This window comes from Lampetra fluviatilis, chromosome 66, assembly GCF_964198595.1.
Source record: "Lampetra fluviatilis chromosome 66, kcLamFluv1.1, whole genome shotgun sequence".
In the NCBI taxonomy this organism is placed as follows: domain Eukaryota; kingdom Metazoa; phylum Chordata; class Hyperoartia; order Petromyzontiformes; family Petromyzontidae; genus Lampetra; species Lampetra fluviatilis.
The window spans coordinates 1,647,295-1,667,305 of NC_136340.1; the positions used below are offsets into that span (position 1 = coordinate 1,647,295).

Genomic DNA, 20,011 nt, shown 5'->3' on the forward strand with positions numbered 1-20,011 from the left:
ATAGTCCGACGTTTCGCCAGTAATGACAACTGCCATCATCAGGGGAAGAGCCAGATTTGTGGAGAAATCCTCCTGTTTCGTTCCTGAAATAGAAGCGTAGATGTGATGACGTCAGCTGTGAGCCCGTCACGTGTGAAGGAGGGGGCGTTAATCTTCTTGGTTTTTTCGGTAAAGTCACGTAGAAGGGAAGTAATAAAATAATAAAAATAAAACATAATAAAATAATATAATATTTTATTATGTTTTATTTTATATTATTTTATTATGTTTTATTTTTATTATTTTATTACTTCCCTTCTACGTGACTTTACCGAAAAAACCAAGAAGATGAATCCCTGCAGTCACGAAAGCTTTAAATCGAAATTTGAGGGGGCGTTAGTGAATGCATATAAATCACAATGGATTGTATGCGCACAGGTAAGGGGACGTGCACAAATGACGTCACGTGATTTTGGACGATTTTTGCCCCCCCCTCCTTGTCACATGGCGTCACAAAAAGTCAGACCCTCCCCCCTCAAATATGACGTCACAAAGCTCTGCCCCCCCCCCCAAAAAAACATGCTTCAAATCGCTTTAAACTATTGTCATTGTAGTGCTTATTGAATGTGGCGCTGCACTCTGATGTAGGAGAAAACATTTATTAAAAAGTCTATTTAATTAAGTAGAACGTGTTGTCTATATTCATTTAAAGTTGCGCATTTTGATGTGACGTCACATTTCTCAACCCCCACCCCCTTGTCATACATCGTCACAAATGTCTCACCCCCCCCCCCCCCAGGTGCGTGACGTCATTTATTGACGGCCCCTAATCTCCAGTGATGCATGGTGACCTGTATCGGTATGCGTTTAGACGATGTTTTACTTGACGATTAACTTCCAAGCAGCACTTTACCCGTGGCCATCCGAACGGTTAAAGATTATTAAATCCTTTATATTAAGTTCACTTGCTTGCTTGCTTGCGTGCTTACGACCGTGCAAAATCTTTCGGTCGTTGTTTAACCCTCTTCCCGTGATCCAATCGAGCTAACATTTTGCACACAGACTCCTTGTACGTGACTATTTATTTTCGTGAAAATTTTTTTCCAAAATTTTCCACTTTTTAGGAAAAAAAAAATTTCATATTTACTTTAAAATACCAATGTGATAAAAATGAAACTCTTACTCAAGAAAAAACAGAAATGAATAATAAAATAAAACCGATGCCACGCATATAAAGGATTTATAGTGAAAAACTTTGTTTTTACGGGTTAATTTTGTTTTATTTCTCTCAATTTCCGATAGATTCTCTGATTAGCCTTGGCCACTAGTTTTGCACAGAACTTCAGGGTTATCAAAATCAATTGAGTGTCCTGGTTGGCCCGGGTGTTCTGCCTTTGCCGACAGTTGTATTTAGGGAGTATTTCATATTTATTTGCTGTTCTTTTCGTCTCGTGCTGAGCATTCGTCCTGTTTGCCCAACACAGCGCTTGCCACAAGAACAAATGGATCCGGTAACACACCTTCTTCTGATAGCTTTGATAATAATACATCTTTCGTACCCGATATTAGTTTCTGTATTTTATGTACCGTGCCAAATCTGACTCGGATGTTTAGATTTCCCCAAGAATCTGGCAAGATTGTCGGTTACTCCTGCAACGTATGATATTCTAATAGCTACATTTACTTGTCTTCTTGGTTCTTTCGGTAAAGTCACGTAGAAGGGAAGTAATAAAATTATAAAAATAAAACACAATAAAATAATTCTCACGACGTTTCGGCTACAACGCAAGCAGCCGTCTGCAGGTGAAGACGGCTGCTTGCCGAAACGTCGTGATTATTATTTTATTGTGTTTTATTTGTATTATTTTATTACTTCCCTTCTACGTGACTTTACCGAAAGAACCAAGAAGATGAATCCCTGCAGTCACGAAAGCTTTAAATCGATACATTTACTTGGTCAGTTTCAACGCTCGTGTTATTTGATTTGGTTTTGGCATTCAATGTTCTGTTGATTTGTGCATCATTGTAACCAATCAATTGCAGCACTTCTTTAACATGTTTAATTTCACTTCTCAAACGATCACCATCTGACACTTTCTTAACCCGATTTATGAGAGAGGATGTCTGTGCAGGGTGATGGTAGTGTGACTGCATTCAGAGTAGGCGTCAGTTGTGCATTTTACTTTGGTAAAGTTAATTCACCATTTTGGCCACCATGATGAACTGGATGGATGGGTTTTATGAGTTGAGACGATTTATAGATGTGTTAAGTGTATCTTTGCCGTGTGGCCAGACCACCAATGTGTCATCCACATATCTAAACCAAGCAGAGGGGGTTAGTGTGCTTGAAGCTTTTGCTTCAAAATCTTCCATGGACAAATTCGCAATCACAGGAGACAAAGGAGAGCCCATTGCTGCTGCTATCAAGTAATTTCATTGACTAGTTGACCAGAACCCTTGTGAACAGAGAAGTCACAACACAACGGTGTTCAACAACCACCACAACCACCTCCACACTGTTCAACCACCACAGCCACCACCACCACAGGCAGGCACACACGCACAGGCACGCACAGGCACACACACACACACATGCAGGCACGCACAGGCATACACACAGGCACACACACACAGGCACACACAAACACGTACACACAGGCACACGCACGTTAAGGGAAGCGATGTAGGTTTTTATTATTATTGGGCGTTACAAATACACAGAAGCGAGTTGGTGTAAAAACACACGCAGACGACGCCAACTCGGTGATAGGAACATCATCATAGTCGTCGTCGTCAACATCGCAACCCGATCAGTTGCGTGCAACTAAATCCGGTTGCGTGCAAGTAAAATCGGTTGCGTCCAACCAAAATCGGCTCGCGTGGAAAACTAAATCAGTTGCTTGCAACTCAGTCGCCCGCAACCAAATTGGTTGACTCTCGTTGCGCGCAAAAAACGATCCGTTGCGTGCAACTAAATCGGTCGCCTGCAACCGAAGCGGTTATTTGTCTCTGTTGGGCGCAAGAAGATCGGTTGCGTGCAACCAAATCAGTTGCGTGCAACCAAATCGGTTGCAGAACCCGGTCGCCTGCAACCGCATAATCGTCGTTGCAATGGCAGCATGGAGGCACGGGGCTGGGGAAGGACAACAAACTATGCAACAACAAGAAGCAGTTCTAGAGAACTTAGTTTGTCAATCTGGATGATAATTTAAAAGTGCATTGCAGCTCCCAGTAGCTTCCTAATATCAGAAGGAAGAGACCCACAGAGACCCAGAGAGACCCACAGACTCACACATAACCTTAGAAACCCACAGAGACCCAGAGAGACCCATACTCATATGTATGTTGAACTTTTTTGCACAGTGAGTAGCCAGCCGTTGCTAATCGAAGGTGCGTGGGGAGGGGGGGGATAACAAACCAAACACAAACAGCAGCTCTAAAAGAAAGTAGTTTTTAATCTAAATGACAATTTAAAAAGTGCATTGTAGCTCCCAGTGGGCTGCCTCATATAGGAAGAGAGCGTTCCAGACGGCCGCAGAAGCGCCTTCGAAAGCGCCGCGCGATGCCGATCCGCCGACCACCACCTTCGTTCGACGCTTTATCCAAAAGCCGCCGCCGCTGCTGCTGCTGCTGCTGCCGTACAGCGGCGCAGAGAGACCATGGTGATGATTGCACTGAGAGGCAGTTGGGGGGGGGATGTGGGATACACCGTGGGATAGAGACATCGTCATCATAAAGGTGATCATCAGTGTGGTGATGTCCCTGCCACGTGGTGATGACGATGTCCCTGCCACCTGATGATGATGGTGATGTTTCTACCACGTGGTGATGATGTTTCTACCACGTGGTGATGATATTGATGATGATGTTTCTACCACGTGGTGATGATGTTGGTGATGATGTTCCTACCCAACATACCCCAACATGTTCCTCTCTCCGTCTCTCGGCGTGAACCATCACCATCACCATCACCACGGGGTACACACGCCACACACCGCGGGGGTAGACACAGCAGGGGTACACGGGGGGTGGCTACGTCACCATCACCACGGGGTAGACACAGCGGTGGTACACGAGGGGTGAAGAGGCGATGAGGGTGGTGGATGGCGGTGATGGAGCGACGAGGGAAGGGCAGCAGGTCGCGACCTCTTGACCACGGTGACCTTCAGGTGGCAGAGGTCACCTGGGGGAGCTCGCTGGTGGAAAAACTGCGGACAGAAAAAGTGAGTGAGTTAGTGGGTGTGTGTGAGTGAGTGTGTGAGTGAGTGAGTGTGTGTTAATGTGTGTATAAGTGAGTGTGTATGTTAATGTGTGTATGAGAGTGTGTGTGAATGTGTGTATGAGTGAGTGTGTGTGTGTGTGAATGTGTGTATGAGTGAGTGTGTGTGTATGAGAGAGTGTGTATATGAGTGAGTGTGTGTGTATGAGTGTGTGTGTGTGTATGAGTGAGTGTGTGAGTGTGTGTGTATGAGAGAGTGTGTATATGAGAGTGTGTATATGAGTGTGTGTGTATGAGTGAGTGTGTGAGTGTGTGTGTATGAGTGAGTGTATGAGAAAGTGTGTATATGAATGAGTGTGTGTGAGTGTGTGTGTATGAGTGTGTGTGTGAGTGTGAGTGTGTGTGTATGAGAGAGTGTGTATATGAGTGAGTGTGTGAGTGTGTGTGTATGAGAGAGTGTGTATATGAGTGAGTGTGTGAGTAAGTGTGTGAGTGAGTGTGTGTGTATGAGGGAGTGTGTGTGTATGAGTGAGTGTATGAGAGAGTGTGTATATGAGTGAGTGTGTATGTATGAGTGAGTGTGTGTGTGTGTGTATGAGAGTGTGTGTGAGTGTGTGTGTGTATATGAGTGAGTGTGTATGTATGAGTGAGTGTGTGTGTGTGTATGAGAGTGTGTGTGAGTGTGTGTGTGTATGAGTGCGTGTGTATGTATGAGTGAGTGAGTGTGTGTGTATGAGAGTGTGTGTGAGTGTGTGTGTGTGTATATGAGTGAGTGTGTGTGTATGAGTGAGTGTGTATGTATGAGTGAGTGAGTGTGTGTGTATGAGAGTGTGTGTGAGTGTGTGTGTGTGTATATGAGTGAGTGTGTGTGTATGAGTGAGTGAGTGTGTGTGTATGAGAGTGTGTGTGAATGTGTGTGTGTGTATATGAGTGAGTGTGTGTGTGTATGAGTGAGTGTGTATGTATGAGTGAGTGAGTGTGTGTGTATGAGAGTGTGTGTGAGTGTGTGTGTGTGTATATGAGTGAGTGTGTGTGTGTATGAGTGTGTGTGTATGTATGAGTGAGTGAGTGTGTGTATATGAGTGAGTGTGTGAGTGAGTGTGTGAGTGAGTGTGTGTGTATGAGGGAGTGTGTGTGTATGAGTGAGTGTATGAGAGAGTGTGTATGTATGAGTGAGTGAGTGTGTGTATATGAGTGAGTGTGTGAGTGTGTATGAGTGAGTGTGTGTGTGAGTGTGTGTGTGTATATGAGAGAGTGAGTGTGTGTCGACTCAGCCTCAAATGAGTAGCTGGTGTAGCGGTGTGTAGTAAACATGGCCACTGGGGAGACAAAGGTGGCCGGGCGTGGTGCTGGCCACCCACCCCCTCGTGTACCGTGCCGGCCTTCATAGGTGCTCGCTAACAGCACTTGCCCCTACAGTCTGTTAAGGCTACACGGGGGATCTTTGTCTTTTATCTTTGTGTATGAGTGTGTGTGTGAGTGAGTGTGTGTATGAGTGTGTGTGTGTATGGCCTGGCACAAGCGTCGTGGTGACGTCACCGCCACATAGTGGCGAATGGCGGTTGTTGTGTGTATGAGTGAGTGTATGTGTGTGAGTGTGTGTATGAGTGAGTGTGTGTATGAGTGTGTGTGTATGAGTGTGTGTGTATGAGTGTGTGTGTGTATGTGTGTGAGAGTGCTCGCTAACATAACTTGTTGTGTGTGTAGGAGTGAGTGTGCCTACACACACACACACCTACAAAGACAAAGATCCCCCGTATAGCCTGTAGGGGCAAGTGCTGTTAGCGAGTAGCACCTATGAAGGCCGGCACGGCACACGAGGGGGTGGGTGGCCAGCACCACGCCCGGCCACCTTTGTCTCCCCAGTGGCGATGTTTACTACACACCGCATCAGGTACTAATGTGAGGCTGAGTCGACCTAGAGGAAGCCCAGGACCGGTTCAGATAATCGTCAGTGGTGTTGGCGATGAGTGGGAATCGAACCGAGGTCGCCAGGTTCATAGCGCAGCGTGGTGCTAACCACTACACTACCACTCCACTCACACAACAACCGCCATCCCTCTCTCAGGGGCGGTAACATCACCACGGCGCTTGTGCCAGGCTAGGTGCACATTAAGGCCACGTGAAGTGTCGAACGCCCGCTGGCAGGAGGTCACGGGGCAGACCCAGCAGGTGCCACGGGTCGACTGACTGAGATGACTGACTGATGCACCACCTGTGCCCCCTACTGTGCCAACACACACATACATGTGTACACGCGTGCGTGTGTACGTGCGTTTGTCCGTGCGTACGTGTGCACGTGTACATGTGTATGTGTACATGCGTGCGTCCATGCATATGTGTACGTATATGTGTGTGCACGTATATTGGTGTGTGTTTACGTGTGTCCCTGCATGCGTGTGTGCGTGTACACTTGGACGTGTGTACGTGCATATGTGTATATCCGTGCGTGTGTACGTGTGTCTGTGCGTGTGTGTCTGTGCGTGCGTGTCTGTGCGTGCGTGTACATGTGAACGTGTGTGTCCGTGTGTGTGTGTACCTGTGTGTGTGTGTACCTGTGTGTGTGTGTGTATCTGTGTGTGTACCTGTGTGTGTGTACCTGTGTGTGTGTGTGTACCTGTGTGTGTGTGTGTGTGTACCTGTGTGTGTGTGTGTACCTGTGTGTGTACCTGTGTGTGTGTACCTGTGTGTGTGTGTACCTGTGTGTGTGTGTGTACCTGTGTGTGTGTGTGTGTGTACCTGTGTGTGTGTGTGTGTGTACCTGTGTGTGTGTACCTGTGTGTGTGTACCTGTGTGTGTGTACCTGTGTGTGTGTGTGTACCTGTGTGTGTGTGTGTGTACCTGTGTGTGTGTGTACCTGTGTGTGTGTACCTGTGTGTGTGTACCTGTGTGTGTGTGTACGTGTGTGTGTGTGTACGTGTGTGTGTGTGTACGTGTGTACGTGTGTGTGTGTACCTGTGTGTGTGTGTGTGTACGTGTGTGTGTGTGTACGTGTGTGTGTGTACGTGTGTTTGTGTGTGTACGTGTGTGTGTGTGTACCTGTGTGTGTGTGTGTACGTGTGTGTGTGTACCTGTGTGTGTGTGTGCCTGTGTGTGTGTGTACCTGTGTGTGTGTGTATGTGTGTGTAGTGTACGTGTGTGTGTGTACCTGTGTGTGTGTGTGTACGTGTGTGTGTGTGTACGTGTGTGTGTACCTGTGTGTGTGTGTGTACGTGTGTGTGTGTGTACGTGTGTGTGTACCTGTGTGTGTGTACCTGTGCACGCGGGACACGATGGCCGACACGAGGCGGTCGGCGATCCCGGGGGACGCCTCCTCGGCGAGGGAGAACGCCACGAGGAGCTCCTCCAGGGCCCCCACAGCCTCGCCCGTGCGCGCCCTCCGGTCTCTCAGCTACACACACACACCACACAGACATTACACACACACCACACACACATTAAACACACGCACACACGCACCAGACACACTACACACATTACACACACACACGCACCAGACACACATTAAACACACACACCAGACACACATTACACACACACACGCACCAGACACACTACACACATTACACACACACACATCACACACACATTAAACACACGCACACACGCACCACACACACTACACACACACACATTAAACACACGCACACACGCACCACACACACTACACACATTACACACACACGCCACACATTACACACACGCACACACACACACGTTACACACACACACCACACACACACATTACATACGTACACATGCACCACACACACGTTCCACATACGCACACACACACACACCACACACACATTACGCACTTACACACGCACGCACACACACACGCACCACACACGCACACACACGCACCACACACACGCACACACGCACCTACAAAAACAAATATCCCCCATATAGCCTTATTAACAGACTGTAGAGGCAAGTGCTGTTAGCGAGCACCTATGAAGGCCGGCACGGCACACGAGGGAGTAGGTGGCCAGCACCACGCCCGGCCGCCTTTGTCTCCCCAGGGGCGATGTTTACTGCACATCGCTACACCAGCTACTCATTTGAGTCGACCTAGGGGAGGCCCAGAACCGGTTCAGATAATCCTCGCTGATGTTGGTCATGAGCGGGTATCGAACTCGGGTGGCTGCGTTCGTAGCGCAGCGTATCACTAACCACTACACTACCGCTCCTACACGTACACACACACACTGACACGCACGCACACACACACACACACACGTGCACATGTTGGTGGGTTCACAGTGACCGTGTTGGTCAGTTCACAGTGGCCGTGTTGGTGGGGTCACAGTGGCCGTGTTGGTGGGGTCACAGTGGCCATGTTGGGGGGTCACAGTGGCCGTGTTGGTGGGGTCACAGTGGCCGTGTTGGGGGGTCACAGTGGCCATGTTGGGGGGTCACAGTGGCCGTGTTGGTGGGGTCACAGTGGCCATGTTGGTGAGTTCACAGTGGCCGTGTAGGTGGGGTCACAGTGGCCGTGTTGGTGAGGTCACAGTGGCCATGTTGGGGGGTCACAGTGGCCGTGTTGGTGGGGTCACAGTGGCCGTGTTGGTGGGGTCACAGTGGCCGTGTTGGTGAGTTCACAGTGGCCGTGTTGGTGGGGTCACAGTGGTCATGTTGGTGAGGTCACAGTGTCCATGTTGGTGGGGTTCACAGTGGCCGTGTTGGTGAGTTCACAGTGGCCATGTTGGTCAGTTCACAGTGGCCATGTTGGTCAGTTCACAGTGGCCGTGTCGGTGGGGTCACAGTGGCCATGTTGGTGGGGTCACAGTGGCCGTGTTCGTGGGGTCACGGTGGCCGTGTCGGTGAGGTCACAGTGGCCATGTTGGTGGAGTCACAGTGGCCGTGTTGGTGGGGTCACAGTGGCCGTGTTGGTGAGTTCACAGTGGCCGTGTTGGTGGGGTCACAGTGGCCGTGTTGGTGGGGTCACGGTGGCCGTGTTGGTGAGTTCACAGTGGCCATGTTGGTGGGGTCACGGTGGCCGTGTTGGTGAGGTCACAGTGGCCGTGTCGGTGGGGTCACAGTGGCCATGTTGGTGGGGTCACGGTGGCCGTGTTGGTGAGGTCAGAGTGGCCATGTTGGTGAGTTCACAGTGGCCATGTTGGTGGGGTCACAGTGGCCGTGTTGGTGGGTTCACGGTGGCCATGTTGGTGAGTTCACAGTGGCCATGTTGGTGGGGTCACAGTGGCCGTGTTGGTGGGGTCACGGTGGCCGTGTTGGTGAGTTCACAGTGGCCATGTTGGTGGGGTCACAGTGGCCGTGTTGGTGGGGTCACAGTGGCCATGTTGGTGAGTTCACAGTGGCCGTGTAGGTGGGGTCACAGTGGCCGTGTTGGTGAGGTCACAGTGGCCATGTTGGGGGGTCACAGTGGCCGTGTTGGTGGGGTCACAGTGGCCGTGTTGGTGGGGTCACGGTGGCCGTGTCTCACCTGTGTGAATAGCGGGGTGAGCAGGCTGTACAAACTCTCAGACTTTGGTTGCCGTACCACCGGTTTCTCTTCAGGCTGAATTATCACGCAGAGAAGACAAAGGTCAACCGTGGAGCTTTAACAGACTGTTAGGGCGAGCACGTCACACACAACAACAACAACAACAACCGCCATTCGCCACTACGTGGCGGTGATGTCGCCACGTCACCTGTGCCAGGCTATGTGCACTTTAAGGCCACGTGAAGTGTCGAACGCCCGCTGGCAGGAGGTCACAGGACAGACCCCAGGCAGGTGCCATGGGTCGACTGACTGAGATAACTGGCCGATGCACCACCTGTGCCCCCTACTGTGCCAACTTGCTGTGCTTTAGCCACCCGGCGCTCCGCTCGTTGTTGTGAGCGTCGATCCTCCGCCCTCCGTTGTTGTTGGAGAGTGACTGCCTCCAACTGCCCAGTAGCGTCCTTCACGAGCCTCCTCCACAGAGGCCGATCTTGACACCGCTGGTACCGGTCATCGGCAAGTCCACTCAGCTCCACGTCCTCCTGTACCACATCACTCCATCTCTCTTCTATAGTCCCTGCCATGCCCGTTTAGCCCCCTCTATGCAGCCAAACCGAAGCTGTTTAGGCATGCGGTGGCTGGTCGTGCGGGCGACATGACCCAGCCAGCCGGAGGAGCTCAACGATGGGACTTTGTCCAGATCTTTCAAGGATTTGTGAGCTCCTCACACAATCCAGCCTGCAGGTTAAACCCCGGATGGATCATAGGCAGGCCAGCCTAAATGTTTCTAACCGGCGAAGATGCGTCATTAGGGGGGTCCACGTTTCGCAAGCGTAGAGAAGGGAGGGAATGACCGTGGCCGAGAAGACCTGAAGCTTCGTGCGGAGCGACAGACCAGGTAGCTTCCACACAGCGTCACGCAGCCGATGTAAAGATAATGCCGCTCGACTTAAAGCTTTTATATAACTGCAGGAATTTATATTCTTTGGGTCTTTTGGCAAAGTCACGTAGATAGGACCGCTTGTGTTGCGATCGAAACGTCGTAGTTTTTTGTTATTTTCTTTGAACCTATCTACGTGACTTTACCAAAAGACCCAAAGAATAAAAACCTGAAGCTTCGTGCGGAGCGATAGACCAGGTAGCTTCCACACAGCGTTACGCAGCCGATGAAAAGATAATGCCGCTCGACTGATTCGGAGTGAGACCTCTGCTGTCAAACCAGAACCGGTCATGAGCACACTGCCCAGGTATGGGAAACTCTCCACTCTCCCCACAACTGCCCTATTGCCAATTGGGAATTGTGGGGGTGGAGTGTCTGATGGTACAAAATACCCAGGCAGGTGCTTAGTTTTGGTGGAACTGATGGTAAGGCCCCACCTCTTAGTGGCATGCTCCAGGTTCAGCAGCAGCGCCTCCAACTCCTCCTCTGAGTGAGCAGCAATCACCAGATCATCGGCATACATAACATGGTTGACCAATAGGGAGCCATCCCTTGACCACACCTGGGCATCGATCAACCTCCCATTGTATCTGTACCAGATGGTTATTCCTCCAGTACAGCCATCGAAGGCTTCACGAACTATGTGGTCGAAATAGATGTTAAATAATGTGGGAGCCAGAGGACATCCTTGTCGCACGCCAAGGTGAACAGGGAATGGCTCCGACTCCCGGCCACGTAGTTTTACCCAGGCCCGCTCACCATCATGAGCAGAGGGTCAGGGACTCCGAAAGCACGAAGAACAACTCAGAGCCCAGGCCTACTGATGGTATCACAGGCCTTGACCAGGTCAATAAAGCAGAGATGTAGGTAAGAGTATAGAGATGTAGGTCTTGTCGGAATTCCCTACTCCTCTGCTGTAGCAGACGTACGGAAATATGGCATCTGTGCAGGACCGCCCTTTCCTGAAACCGCATTGGGCTCCGCAAGCCTCTCCTCAGGTGATGTTGAATAATCCTTGCCAGGACCTTTCCCGGCACACTGAGGAGTGAGATGCCCCTGTAATTGTTACAGTCTGTGCGGTCCCCCTTCTTAAAGCGGGGGCCCCACCAGGGCATCCTTCAAATCTTGCAGAACCTGTCCAGTGGCCCAGACTGTTGTTATGATGTCATGTAGGGCAGTCTGTGCACAATGGTAATAGGTGTGGCGCTGCAGGTTACTTTTTTTATGGAATTAAAGAGCAATTTGTGATCGCAGGCCACTGAGACAGATTTCATCTCTTCAGCAACGCACGACCACCAACCATCCTTGCAGCGCCTCACGGCTCTCCGAACCTCCGAGCGAAGGCTGCGGTAAGCCTCCTCATACTCTGACGTGGGATGCTGTAGCCGATGAGAATGGGCCTGTCGCTTTTTCTCAGCCAGCCTGAACACCTCCTCTGTCAGCCAGGGTCTCTGGGGAGGTTTGGACCGCGTACCCTAAGCAGTCATTGCAGCTACATGAGCCACAGTCCTAAACCTCACCCATTTCCCTTCGGCATCAGGAGTGGGGGACGATGTCAACCCCAGCTGCAAGCGATGATTAAATTCTCGCTTGCAACTTTAATCAGCTAGCCGAGACCAGGCCACTGTGGGTTTGAATGGGGTCCTGGGTGTCCACCCACCACCAGAGTGGAAGAATGGCAGGCGCATCTTACAGATGACAAGTCGATGGTCAGTGGGCAGATCAGCTCCACGGTAGGTCCTGGTGTCAAGGACATGGGTCAGCATCCGCTGTTCCGTCACTATGTAGTCCAGCAGATGTTCTTGCTTGGATGTGCCGATGCTGGAACAGCGTGTTGGTAATTACAAGCCCATGGGCTGCACAAGAGTCTAGCAGCCTCTGACCGTTGTTATTGAGCTGATCTCACACTCTCTCTCACACACAACCACCCTCTCTCTCACTCTCTCACACACACGAATTCACACACACACTAATTCACACACACACTAATTCACACACACACCAATTCACACACACACCAATTCACACACACACTAATTCACACACACACTAATACACACACTAATTCACACACACACTAATTCACACACTAATTCACACACACAATAATTCACACACACACTAATACACACACTAATACACACACACACTAATTCACACACACACTAATACACACACACTAATACACACACTAATTCACACACACACTAATTCACACACACACGTGCGTGTTTCAGGCTGAGCGGACCTGCGCGTCTTCCGCCGGCAGGATCTTCTCGGTGCCGCTGCCGTCCGTGTCGTCCCAGTGGGGAGGCTCCGCCTTGTCGGCCTCACAGCCGTCGGCCTGATCCTCATCATCCCTACAACCACCACCACCACCATCATTACAATCATCATTACAATCATCATTACAATCATCATTACAAGCATCCCTACCACCACCATCATCATTACAATCATCATTACAATCATCATTACAAGGATCCCTACCACCACCATCATCATTACAATCATCATTACAATCATCCTGCCACCACCACCATCATCATTACAATCATCTCTGCCACCACCACCACCATCATTACAATCATCTCTGCCACCACCACCACCATCATCATTACAATCATCCTACCACCACCACCACCACCATCACCACCACCATCATCATCATTACAATCATCCTGCCACCACCATCATCATTACAATCATCCCTACCACCACCACCACCATCATCATTACAAGCATCCCTACCACCACCACCACCACCATCATCATTACAATCATCCTACCACCACCACCACCATCATCATTACAAGCATCCCTACCACCACCACCACCACCATCATCATTACAAGCATCCCTACCACCACCACCACCATCATCATCATTACAATCATCCTGCCACCACCATCATCATTACAATCATCCCTACCACCACCACCACCATCATCATTACAAGCATCCCTACCATCACCACCACCATCACCACCACCACCATCATCATTACAATCATCCTACCACCACCACCACCATCATCATTACAAGCATCCCTACCACCACCACCACCATCATCATCATTACAAGCATCCCTACCACCACCATCATCATCATTACAAGCATCCCTACCACCACCACCACCATCACCACCACCATCATCATTACAATCATCCTACCACCACCACCACCATCATCATTACAAGCATCCCTACCACCACCACCACCATCATCATCATTACAAGCATCCCTACCACCACCACCATCACCATCATTACAAGCATCCCTACCACCACCACCATCATCATCATTACAAGCATCCCTACCACCACCACCATCATCATCATTACAAGCATCCCTACCACCACCACCATCATCATCATTACAAGCATCCCTACCACCACCACCATCATCATCATTACAAGCATCCCTACCACCACCACCATCATCATCACCACCACCACCATCATCATTACAAGCATCCCTGCTACTATCACCCCATTGTCCCCGCGTGTCTCCGCGTCTTCACACGTCTCCCCCTCCACGTCCCCGCGTGTCTCCGCACATCTCCCCCCCCGCGTCTCCCCCCCCGCGTTTCCCCCCCCGCGTCTCTCCCCCCGCGTCTCCCCCCCCGCGTCTCCCCCCCCGCGTTTCCCCCCCCGCGTCTCTCCCCCCGCGTCTCTCCCCCCGCGTCTCCCTCCCCGCGTCTCTCCCCCCGCGTCTCCCCCCCCGCGTCTCTCCCCCCGCGTCTCCCCCCCCGCGTCTCTCCCCCCGCGTCTCTCCCCCCGCGTCTCCCTCCCCGCGTCTCTCCCCCCCGCGTCTCTCCCCCCGCGTCTCTCCCCCCGCGTCTCCCTCCCCGCGTCTCCCCCCCCGCGCCGCGTCTCCCCCCCCCGCGTCTCTCCCCCCGCGTCTCCCCCCCCCGCGTCTCCCCCCCCGCGTCTCCCCCCCCGCGTCTCTCCCCCCGCGTCTCTCCCCCCGCGTCTCCCTCCCCGCGTCTCTCCCCCCGCGTCTCTCCCCCCGCGTCTCTCCCCCCGCGTCTCTCCCCCCGCGTCTCCCCCCCCGCGTCTCCCCCCCCGCGTCTCTCCCCCCGCGTCTCCCCCCCCGCGTCTCCCCCCCCGCGTCTCTCCCCCCGCGTCTCTCCCCCCCGCGTCTCCCCCCCCGCGTCTCCCCCCCCGCGTCTCTCCCCCCGCGTGACCCCCGCGTGACCACCGCGTGACCCCCGCGTGACCCCCGCGTGACCCCTCACTCAGAATCGGAGCTGTCGTCGGGTTTCTCGAGTCTCCAGCGGCGGTAGCGGTCGATGAGCTCCGTGAGGCACGACGTGCGCTTCGCCTTCTGTGCCAGGAAGCGGTGACGCAGGAGCTCCTTCGCAGACGGCCGCTGAGACGGGGACACGGACAGGTGGAGGCACAGAGACGGTGGGAGAAGAACAGAGAGACAAACGCAAGAGGTCGCAACCGGGTACCCGATACCCGTACCCTACCCGATACCCGGCTACCCGTACCCGGCCGGGTACGGGTAGCCGTTTGCGACCCTGATGCGACCGGGTACGGGTAGACCGTGAGTCACTGGTGAGTCACCTTCTTAGGTTTTTTTGGTAAAGTCACGTAGAAAGTAAAATAAAATAAAAACAAAAATCACGACGTTTCGGAGGCAACACAAGTCTCCGTCATCAGGTGGGACCGTCACAGCCAGATTAGCTGTATCAAGATGGTGAGTCACCGTTTGTCACTCATTTCCCAACGTCTTGTCTCTTCTCACAATTCAAGTTCCTAGAATCAACCCACCCGCGCCTGCAACGTGGCTTCATCCCAGAGGTCGCAATCGGGTACCCGATACCCGTACCCTACCCAATACCCGGCCAGGTACGGGTACGGCCGGGTACGGGTACCCGTTTGCGACCCTGGTGCGGCCGGGTACGGGTAAGGAATCAAAACCCGTTTGTGACCTCTGACAGACGCACAGAGATAGACACATGCAGCACTTTCTCCATCAGTACATTAAGGCTATACGGGGGATCTTTTTCATTGTATCTATACGTATCTGCATGGGGATTTTGCGCCATCAAACACTCCACCCCCTCACCTCCCCATTGGTGATGGGGCAGTTGTGGAGAGAGTGGAGAGTTTCCCATACCTGGGCAGTGTGCTTCATGACCGGCTCCGGTTCAACAGCAGAGGTCTCACTCAGAATCAGTCGAGCGGCATTATCTTTACATCGGTTGCGTAACGCTGTGTGGAATCTACCTGGTCTGTCGCTCCGCACGAAGCTTCGAGTCTTCTCGGCCACGGTCATTCCCTCCCTTCTCTACGCTTGCGAAACGTGGACCCCCCTAATGGAGCATCTTCGCCGGTGAGAAACATTTAGGCTGGCCTGCCTACGATCCATCCTGGGTTTAACCTGCAGGCTGGATTGTGTGAGGAGCTCACAAATCCTTGAAAGATCTGGACAAAGTCCCATCGGTGAGCTCCTCCGGCAGGCGAGGCTGCGTTGGCTGGTGCTGGCCCACCCACCCCCTCGTGTGCCGTTCCGCCTGTCGCAGGCGCTCGCTAACAGCACTTGCCCCAACAGTCTGTTCAGGCCACGCGGGGGACCTTTGTCTTTGTCTGTGTGTAAGCGTGCGTGCGTGTGCGCGTACGTATTGCGGGTCCTTGTTGAGACAGGTCTGCGTGAAGTCCTTGAACACGCGGCTGTAGCCGCCTTGCAGGGTGGGCGGCTCGCACGTGGGGATCACGAAGAGCACCTTCATGGGGTGCTGGTCCGCGTGCGGGGGCTCCCCCTGCGCCAGCTCGATCGCCGTGATGCCCAGGGACCAGATGTCCGCCTGGGGGGCACGGGGGGGGGGGGGGGGGCACGGGGGGGGGGGGGCACGGGGGGGGGGGAGGCGATGGCAGACGTGGATGAGGATGTGGTATGGGGGGGGTGATGGGTGGGACGTGGGGAGGCATACGGGGGAGGGTTGGGGGGAGACACAGGGGAGACAAGGCGTGACATGTGGAGACACAGGGGAAGACACGGGGGAGACACGGGGGAGACACGGGGGAGAGACATGGGGGAGAGACACGGGGGAGACACGGGGGAGACACGGGGGAGACACAGAGAGACACGGGGGAGACACGGAGGAGACACGGGGGAGACACGGGGGAGACACGGGGGAGAGACACGGGGGAGAGACACGGGGGAGAGACACGGGGGAGACACAGTGAGACACGGGGGAGACACGGGGGAGACACGGGGGAGACACAGTGAGACACGGGGGAGACACGGGGGAGACACGGGGGAGACACAGTGAGACACAGTGAGACACGGGGGAGACACGGGGGAGACACGGGAGAGACACGGGGGAGACACGGGGGAGACACGGGGGAGACACGGGGGAGACACGGGGGAGACACGGGAGAGACACGGGGGAGACACGGGGGAGAGACACGGGGGAGAGACACGGGGGAGACACGGGAGAGACACGGGGGAGACACGGGGGAGAGACACGGGGGAGAGACACGGGGGAGAGACACGGGGGAGAGACACGGGGGAGACACGGGGGAGACACGGGGGAGACACGGGGGAGACACGGGGGAGAGACACGGGGGAGAGACACGGGGGAGAGACACGGGGGAGACACGAGGGAGACACGGGGGAGACACGGGGGAGAGACACGGGGGAGACAGGGGCGACACGGAGAGACACACAAGTGACACGGGCGAGACACGGGGAGGAGGCACACGGTGTGTCACACACACGTGGGGTGACATGCAGAATAACATGCAGAATGACACGTGGTGCCACGCACAGGGTGACACATGAACAGGGGTGCCACACACACACGAGGGGCGACACGAGAAGCGACACGCGGAACGGGGCGGTGGCCACGTGAGCGAGTGGGCGGTGGGGAGGGTGAGCACCTTGGCGTCGTAGGCCGCCTGCTTGATGACCTCGGGGGCCATCCAGAAGGGCGTGCCCACGAACGTGTGCTTGGCCTGCGTCTCCGTGAGCTGCCCGGCCACCCCAAAGTCGGCCAGCTTCACGTCGCCCTGCTCCGACAGCAGCACGTTGGCAGCTGCGGCACGGAGACACGGGGCGGGGAGACTGTGGGTCTCTGTGTGAGTGAGTCTATGGGTCTCTGTGTGAGTGAGTCTATGGGTCTCTCCGTGAGTGAGTCTGTGGGTTTCTGTGTCAGTGAGTCTATGGGTCTCTGTGCGAGTGAGTCTGTGGGTCTCTGTGTGAGTCTGTGGGTCTCTATGTGAGTGAGTCTATGGGTCTCTCCGTGAGTGAGTCTGTGGGTCTCTATGAGTGAGTCTATGGGTCTCTGTGTCAGTGAGTCTGTGGGTCTCTGTGTGAGTGAGTCTATGGCTCTCTGTGTGAGTGAGTCTATGGGTCTGTGTGAGTGAGTCTGTGGGTCTCTATGTGAGTGAGTCTACGGGTCTCTGTGTGAGTGAGTCTATGGGTCTCTGTGTGAGTCTACGGGTCTCTGTGAGTGAGTCTATGGGTCTGTGTGAGTGAGTCTATGGGTCTCTGCGTGAGTGAGTCTATGGGTCTCTGCGTGAGTGAGTCTATGGGTCTCTGCGTGAGTGAGTCTATGGGTCTCTGTGTGAGTGAGTCTATGGCTCTCTGTGTGAGTGAGTCTATGGCTCTCTGTGTGAGTGAGTCTATGGCTCTCTGTGTGAGTGAGTCTATGGCTCTCTGTGTGAGTGAGTCTGTGGGTCTCTGTGTGAGTGAGTCTATGGCTCTCTGTGTGAGTGAGTCTATGGCTCTCTGTGTGAGTGAGTCTATGGCTCTCTGTGTGAGTGAGTCTATGGCTCTCTGTGTGAGTGAGTCTATGGCTCTCTGTGTGAGTGAGTCTATGGCTCTCTGTGTGAGTCTATGGGTCTCTGTGTGAGTGAGTCTATGGGTCTCTGTGTGAGTGAGTCTCAGTGTGAGTGAGTCTATGGGTCTCTGTGTGAGTGAGTCTATGGGTCTCTGTGTGATTGAGTCTATGGCTCTCTGCGTGATTGAGTCTATGGCTCTCTGTGTGAGTGAGTCTACGGGTCTCTCTGTGAGCAAGTCTATGGGTCTCTGTGAGTGAGTATATGGGTCTGTGTGAGTGAGTCTATGGGTCTCTGCGTGAGTGAGTCTATGGGTCTCTGCGTGAGTGAGTCTATGGGTCTCTGCGTGAGTGAGTCTATGGGTCTCTGTGTGAGTGAGTCTATGGCTCTCTGTGTGAGTGAGTCTATGGGTCTCTGTGTGAGTGAGTCTATGGCTCTCTGTGTGAGTGAGTCTATGGCTCTCTGTGTGAGTGAGTCTATGGCTCTCTGTGTGAGTGAGTCTATGGGTCTCTGTGTGAGTGAGTCTATGGGTCTCTGTGTGAGTGAGTCTCAGTGTGAGTGAGTCTATGGGTCTCTGTGTGAGTGAGTCTATGGGTCTCTGTGTGATTGAGTCTATGGCTCTCTGCGTGATTGAGTCTATGGATCTCTGCGTGAGTGAGTCTACGGGTCTCTGTGAGTGAGTCTATGGGTCTGTGTGAGTGAGTCTATGGGTCTCTGCGTGAGTGAGTCTATGGGTCTCTGCGTGAGTGAGTCTATGGGTCTCTGTGTGAGTCTATGGCTCTCTGTGTGAGTGAGTCTATGGCTCTCTGTGTGAGTGAGTCTATGGCTCTCTGTGTGAGTGAGTCTATGGCTCTCTGTGTGAGTGAGTCTATGGGTCTCTGTGTGAGTGAGTCTATGGGTCTCTGTGTGAGTGAGTCTCAGTGTGAGTGAGTCTATGGGTCTCTGTGTGAGTGAGTCTATGGGTCTCTGTGTGATTGAGTCTATGGCTCTCTGCGTGATTGAGTCTATGGCTCTCTGCGTGATTGAGTCTATGGATCTCTGCGTGAGTGAGTCTACGGGTCTCTGTGTGAGTGAGTCTACGGGTCTGTGTGAGTGAGTCTACGGGTCTCTGTGTGAGTGAGTCTACGGGTCTCTCTGTGAGCAAGTCTATGGGTCTCTGTGAGTGAGTCTATGGGTCTGTGTGAGTGAGTCTATGGGTCTCTGCGTGAGTGAGTCTATGGGTCTCTGCGTGAGTGAGTCTATGGGTCTCTGCGTGAGTGAGTCTATGGGTCTCTGTGTGAGTGAGTCTATGGCTCTCTGTGTGAGTGAGTCTATGGGTCTCTGTGTGAGTGAGTCTATGGCTCTCTGTGTGAGTGAGTCTATGGCTCTCTGTGTGAGTGAGTCTATGGCTCTCTGTGTGAGTGAGTCTATGGCTCTCTGTGTGAGTGAGTCTATGGCTCTCTGTGTGAGTGAGTCGATGGCTCTCTGTGTGAGTGAGTCTATGGCTCTCTGTGTGAGTGAGTCGATGGCTCTCTGTGTGAGTGAGTCTATGGGTCTCTGTGTGAGTGAGTCTATGGGTCTCTGTGTGAGTGAGTCTCAGTGTGAGTGAGTCTATGGGTCTCTGTGTGAGTGAGTCTATGGGTCTC

General features: G+C 53.0%; 1 protein-coding gene across 1 annotated transcript in view; it reads right to left on the minus strand.

The window, feature by feature from the left end:
• Positions 1-2,660: 2,660 nt before the first annotated feature.
• Positions 2,661-20,011, minus strand: part of LOC144952225 (serine/threonine-protein kinase 25-like) — a 34,567-nt gene continuing 17,216 nt past the window's right edge. Inside the window, exons 6-12 of the mRNA XM_078882640.1 lie at positions 17,487-17,641; positions 16,223-16,408; positions 14,831-14,964; positions 12,839-12,950; positions 9,651-9,725; positions 7,453-7,589; positions 2,661-4,187 (exon numbers count right to left, since the gene is read on the minus strand). Coding sequence (XP_078738766.1) covers positions 4,145-4,187; positions 7,453-7,589; positions 9,651-9,725; positions 12,839-12,950; positions 14,831-14,964; positions 16,223-16,408; positions 17,487-17,641 — 842 coding nt within the window. The 3' untranslated portion in view covers positions 2,661-4,144. The remainder of the gene's footprint in view (positions 4,188-7,452; positions 7,590-9,650; positions 9,726-12,838; positions 12,951-14,830; positions 14,965-16,222; positions 16,409-17,486; positions 17,642-20,011) is intronic.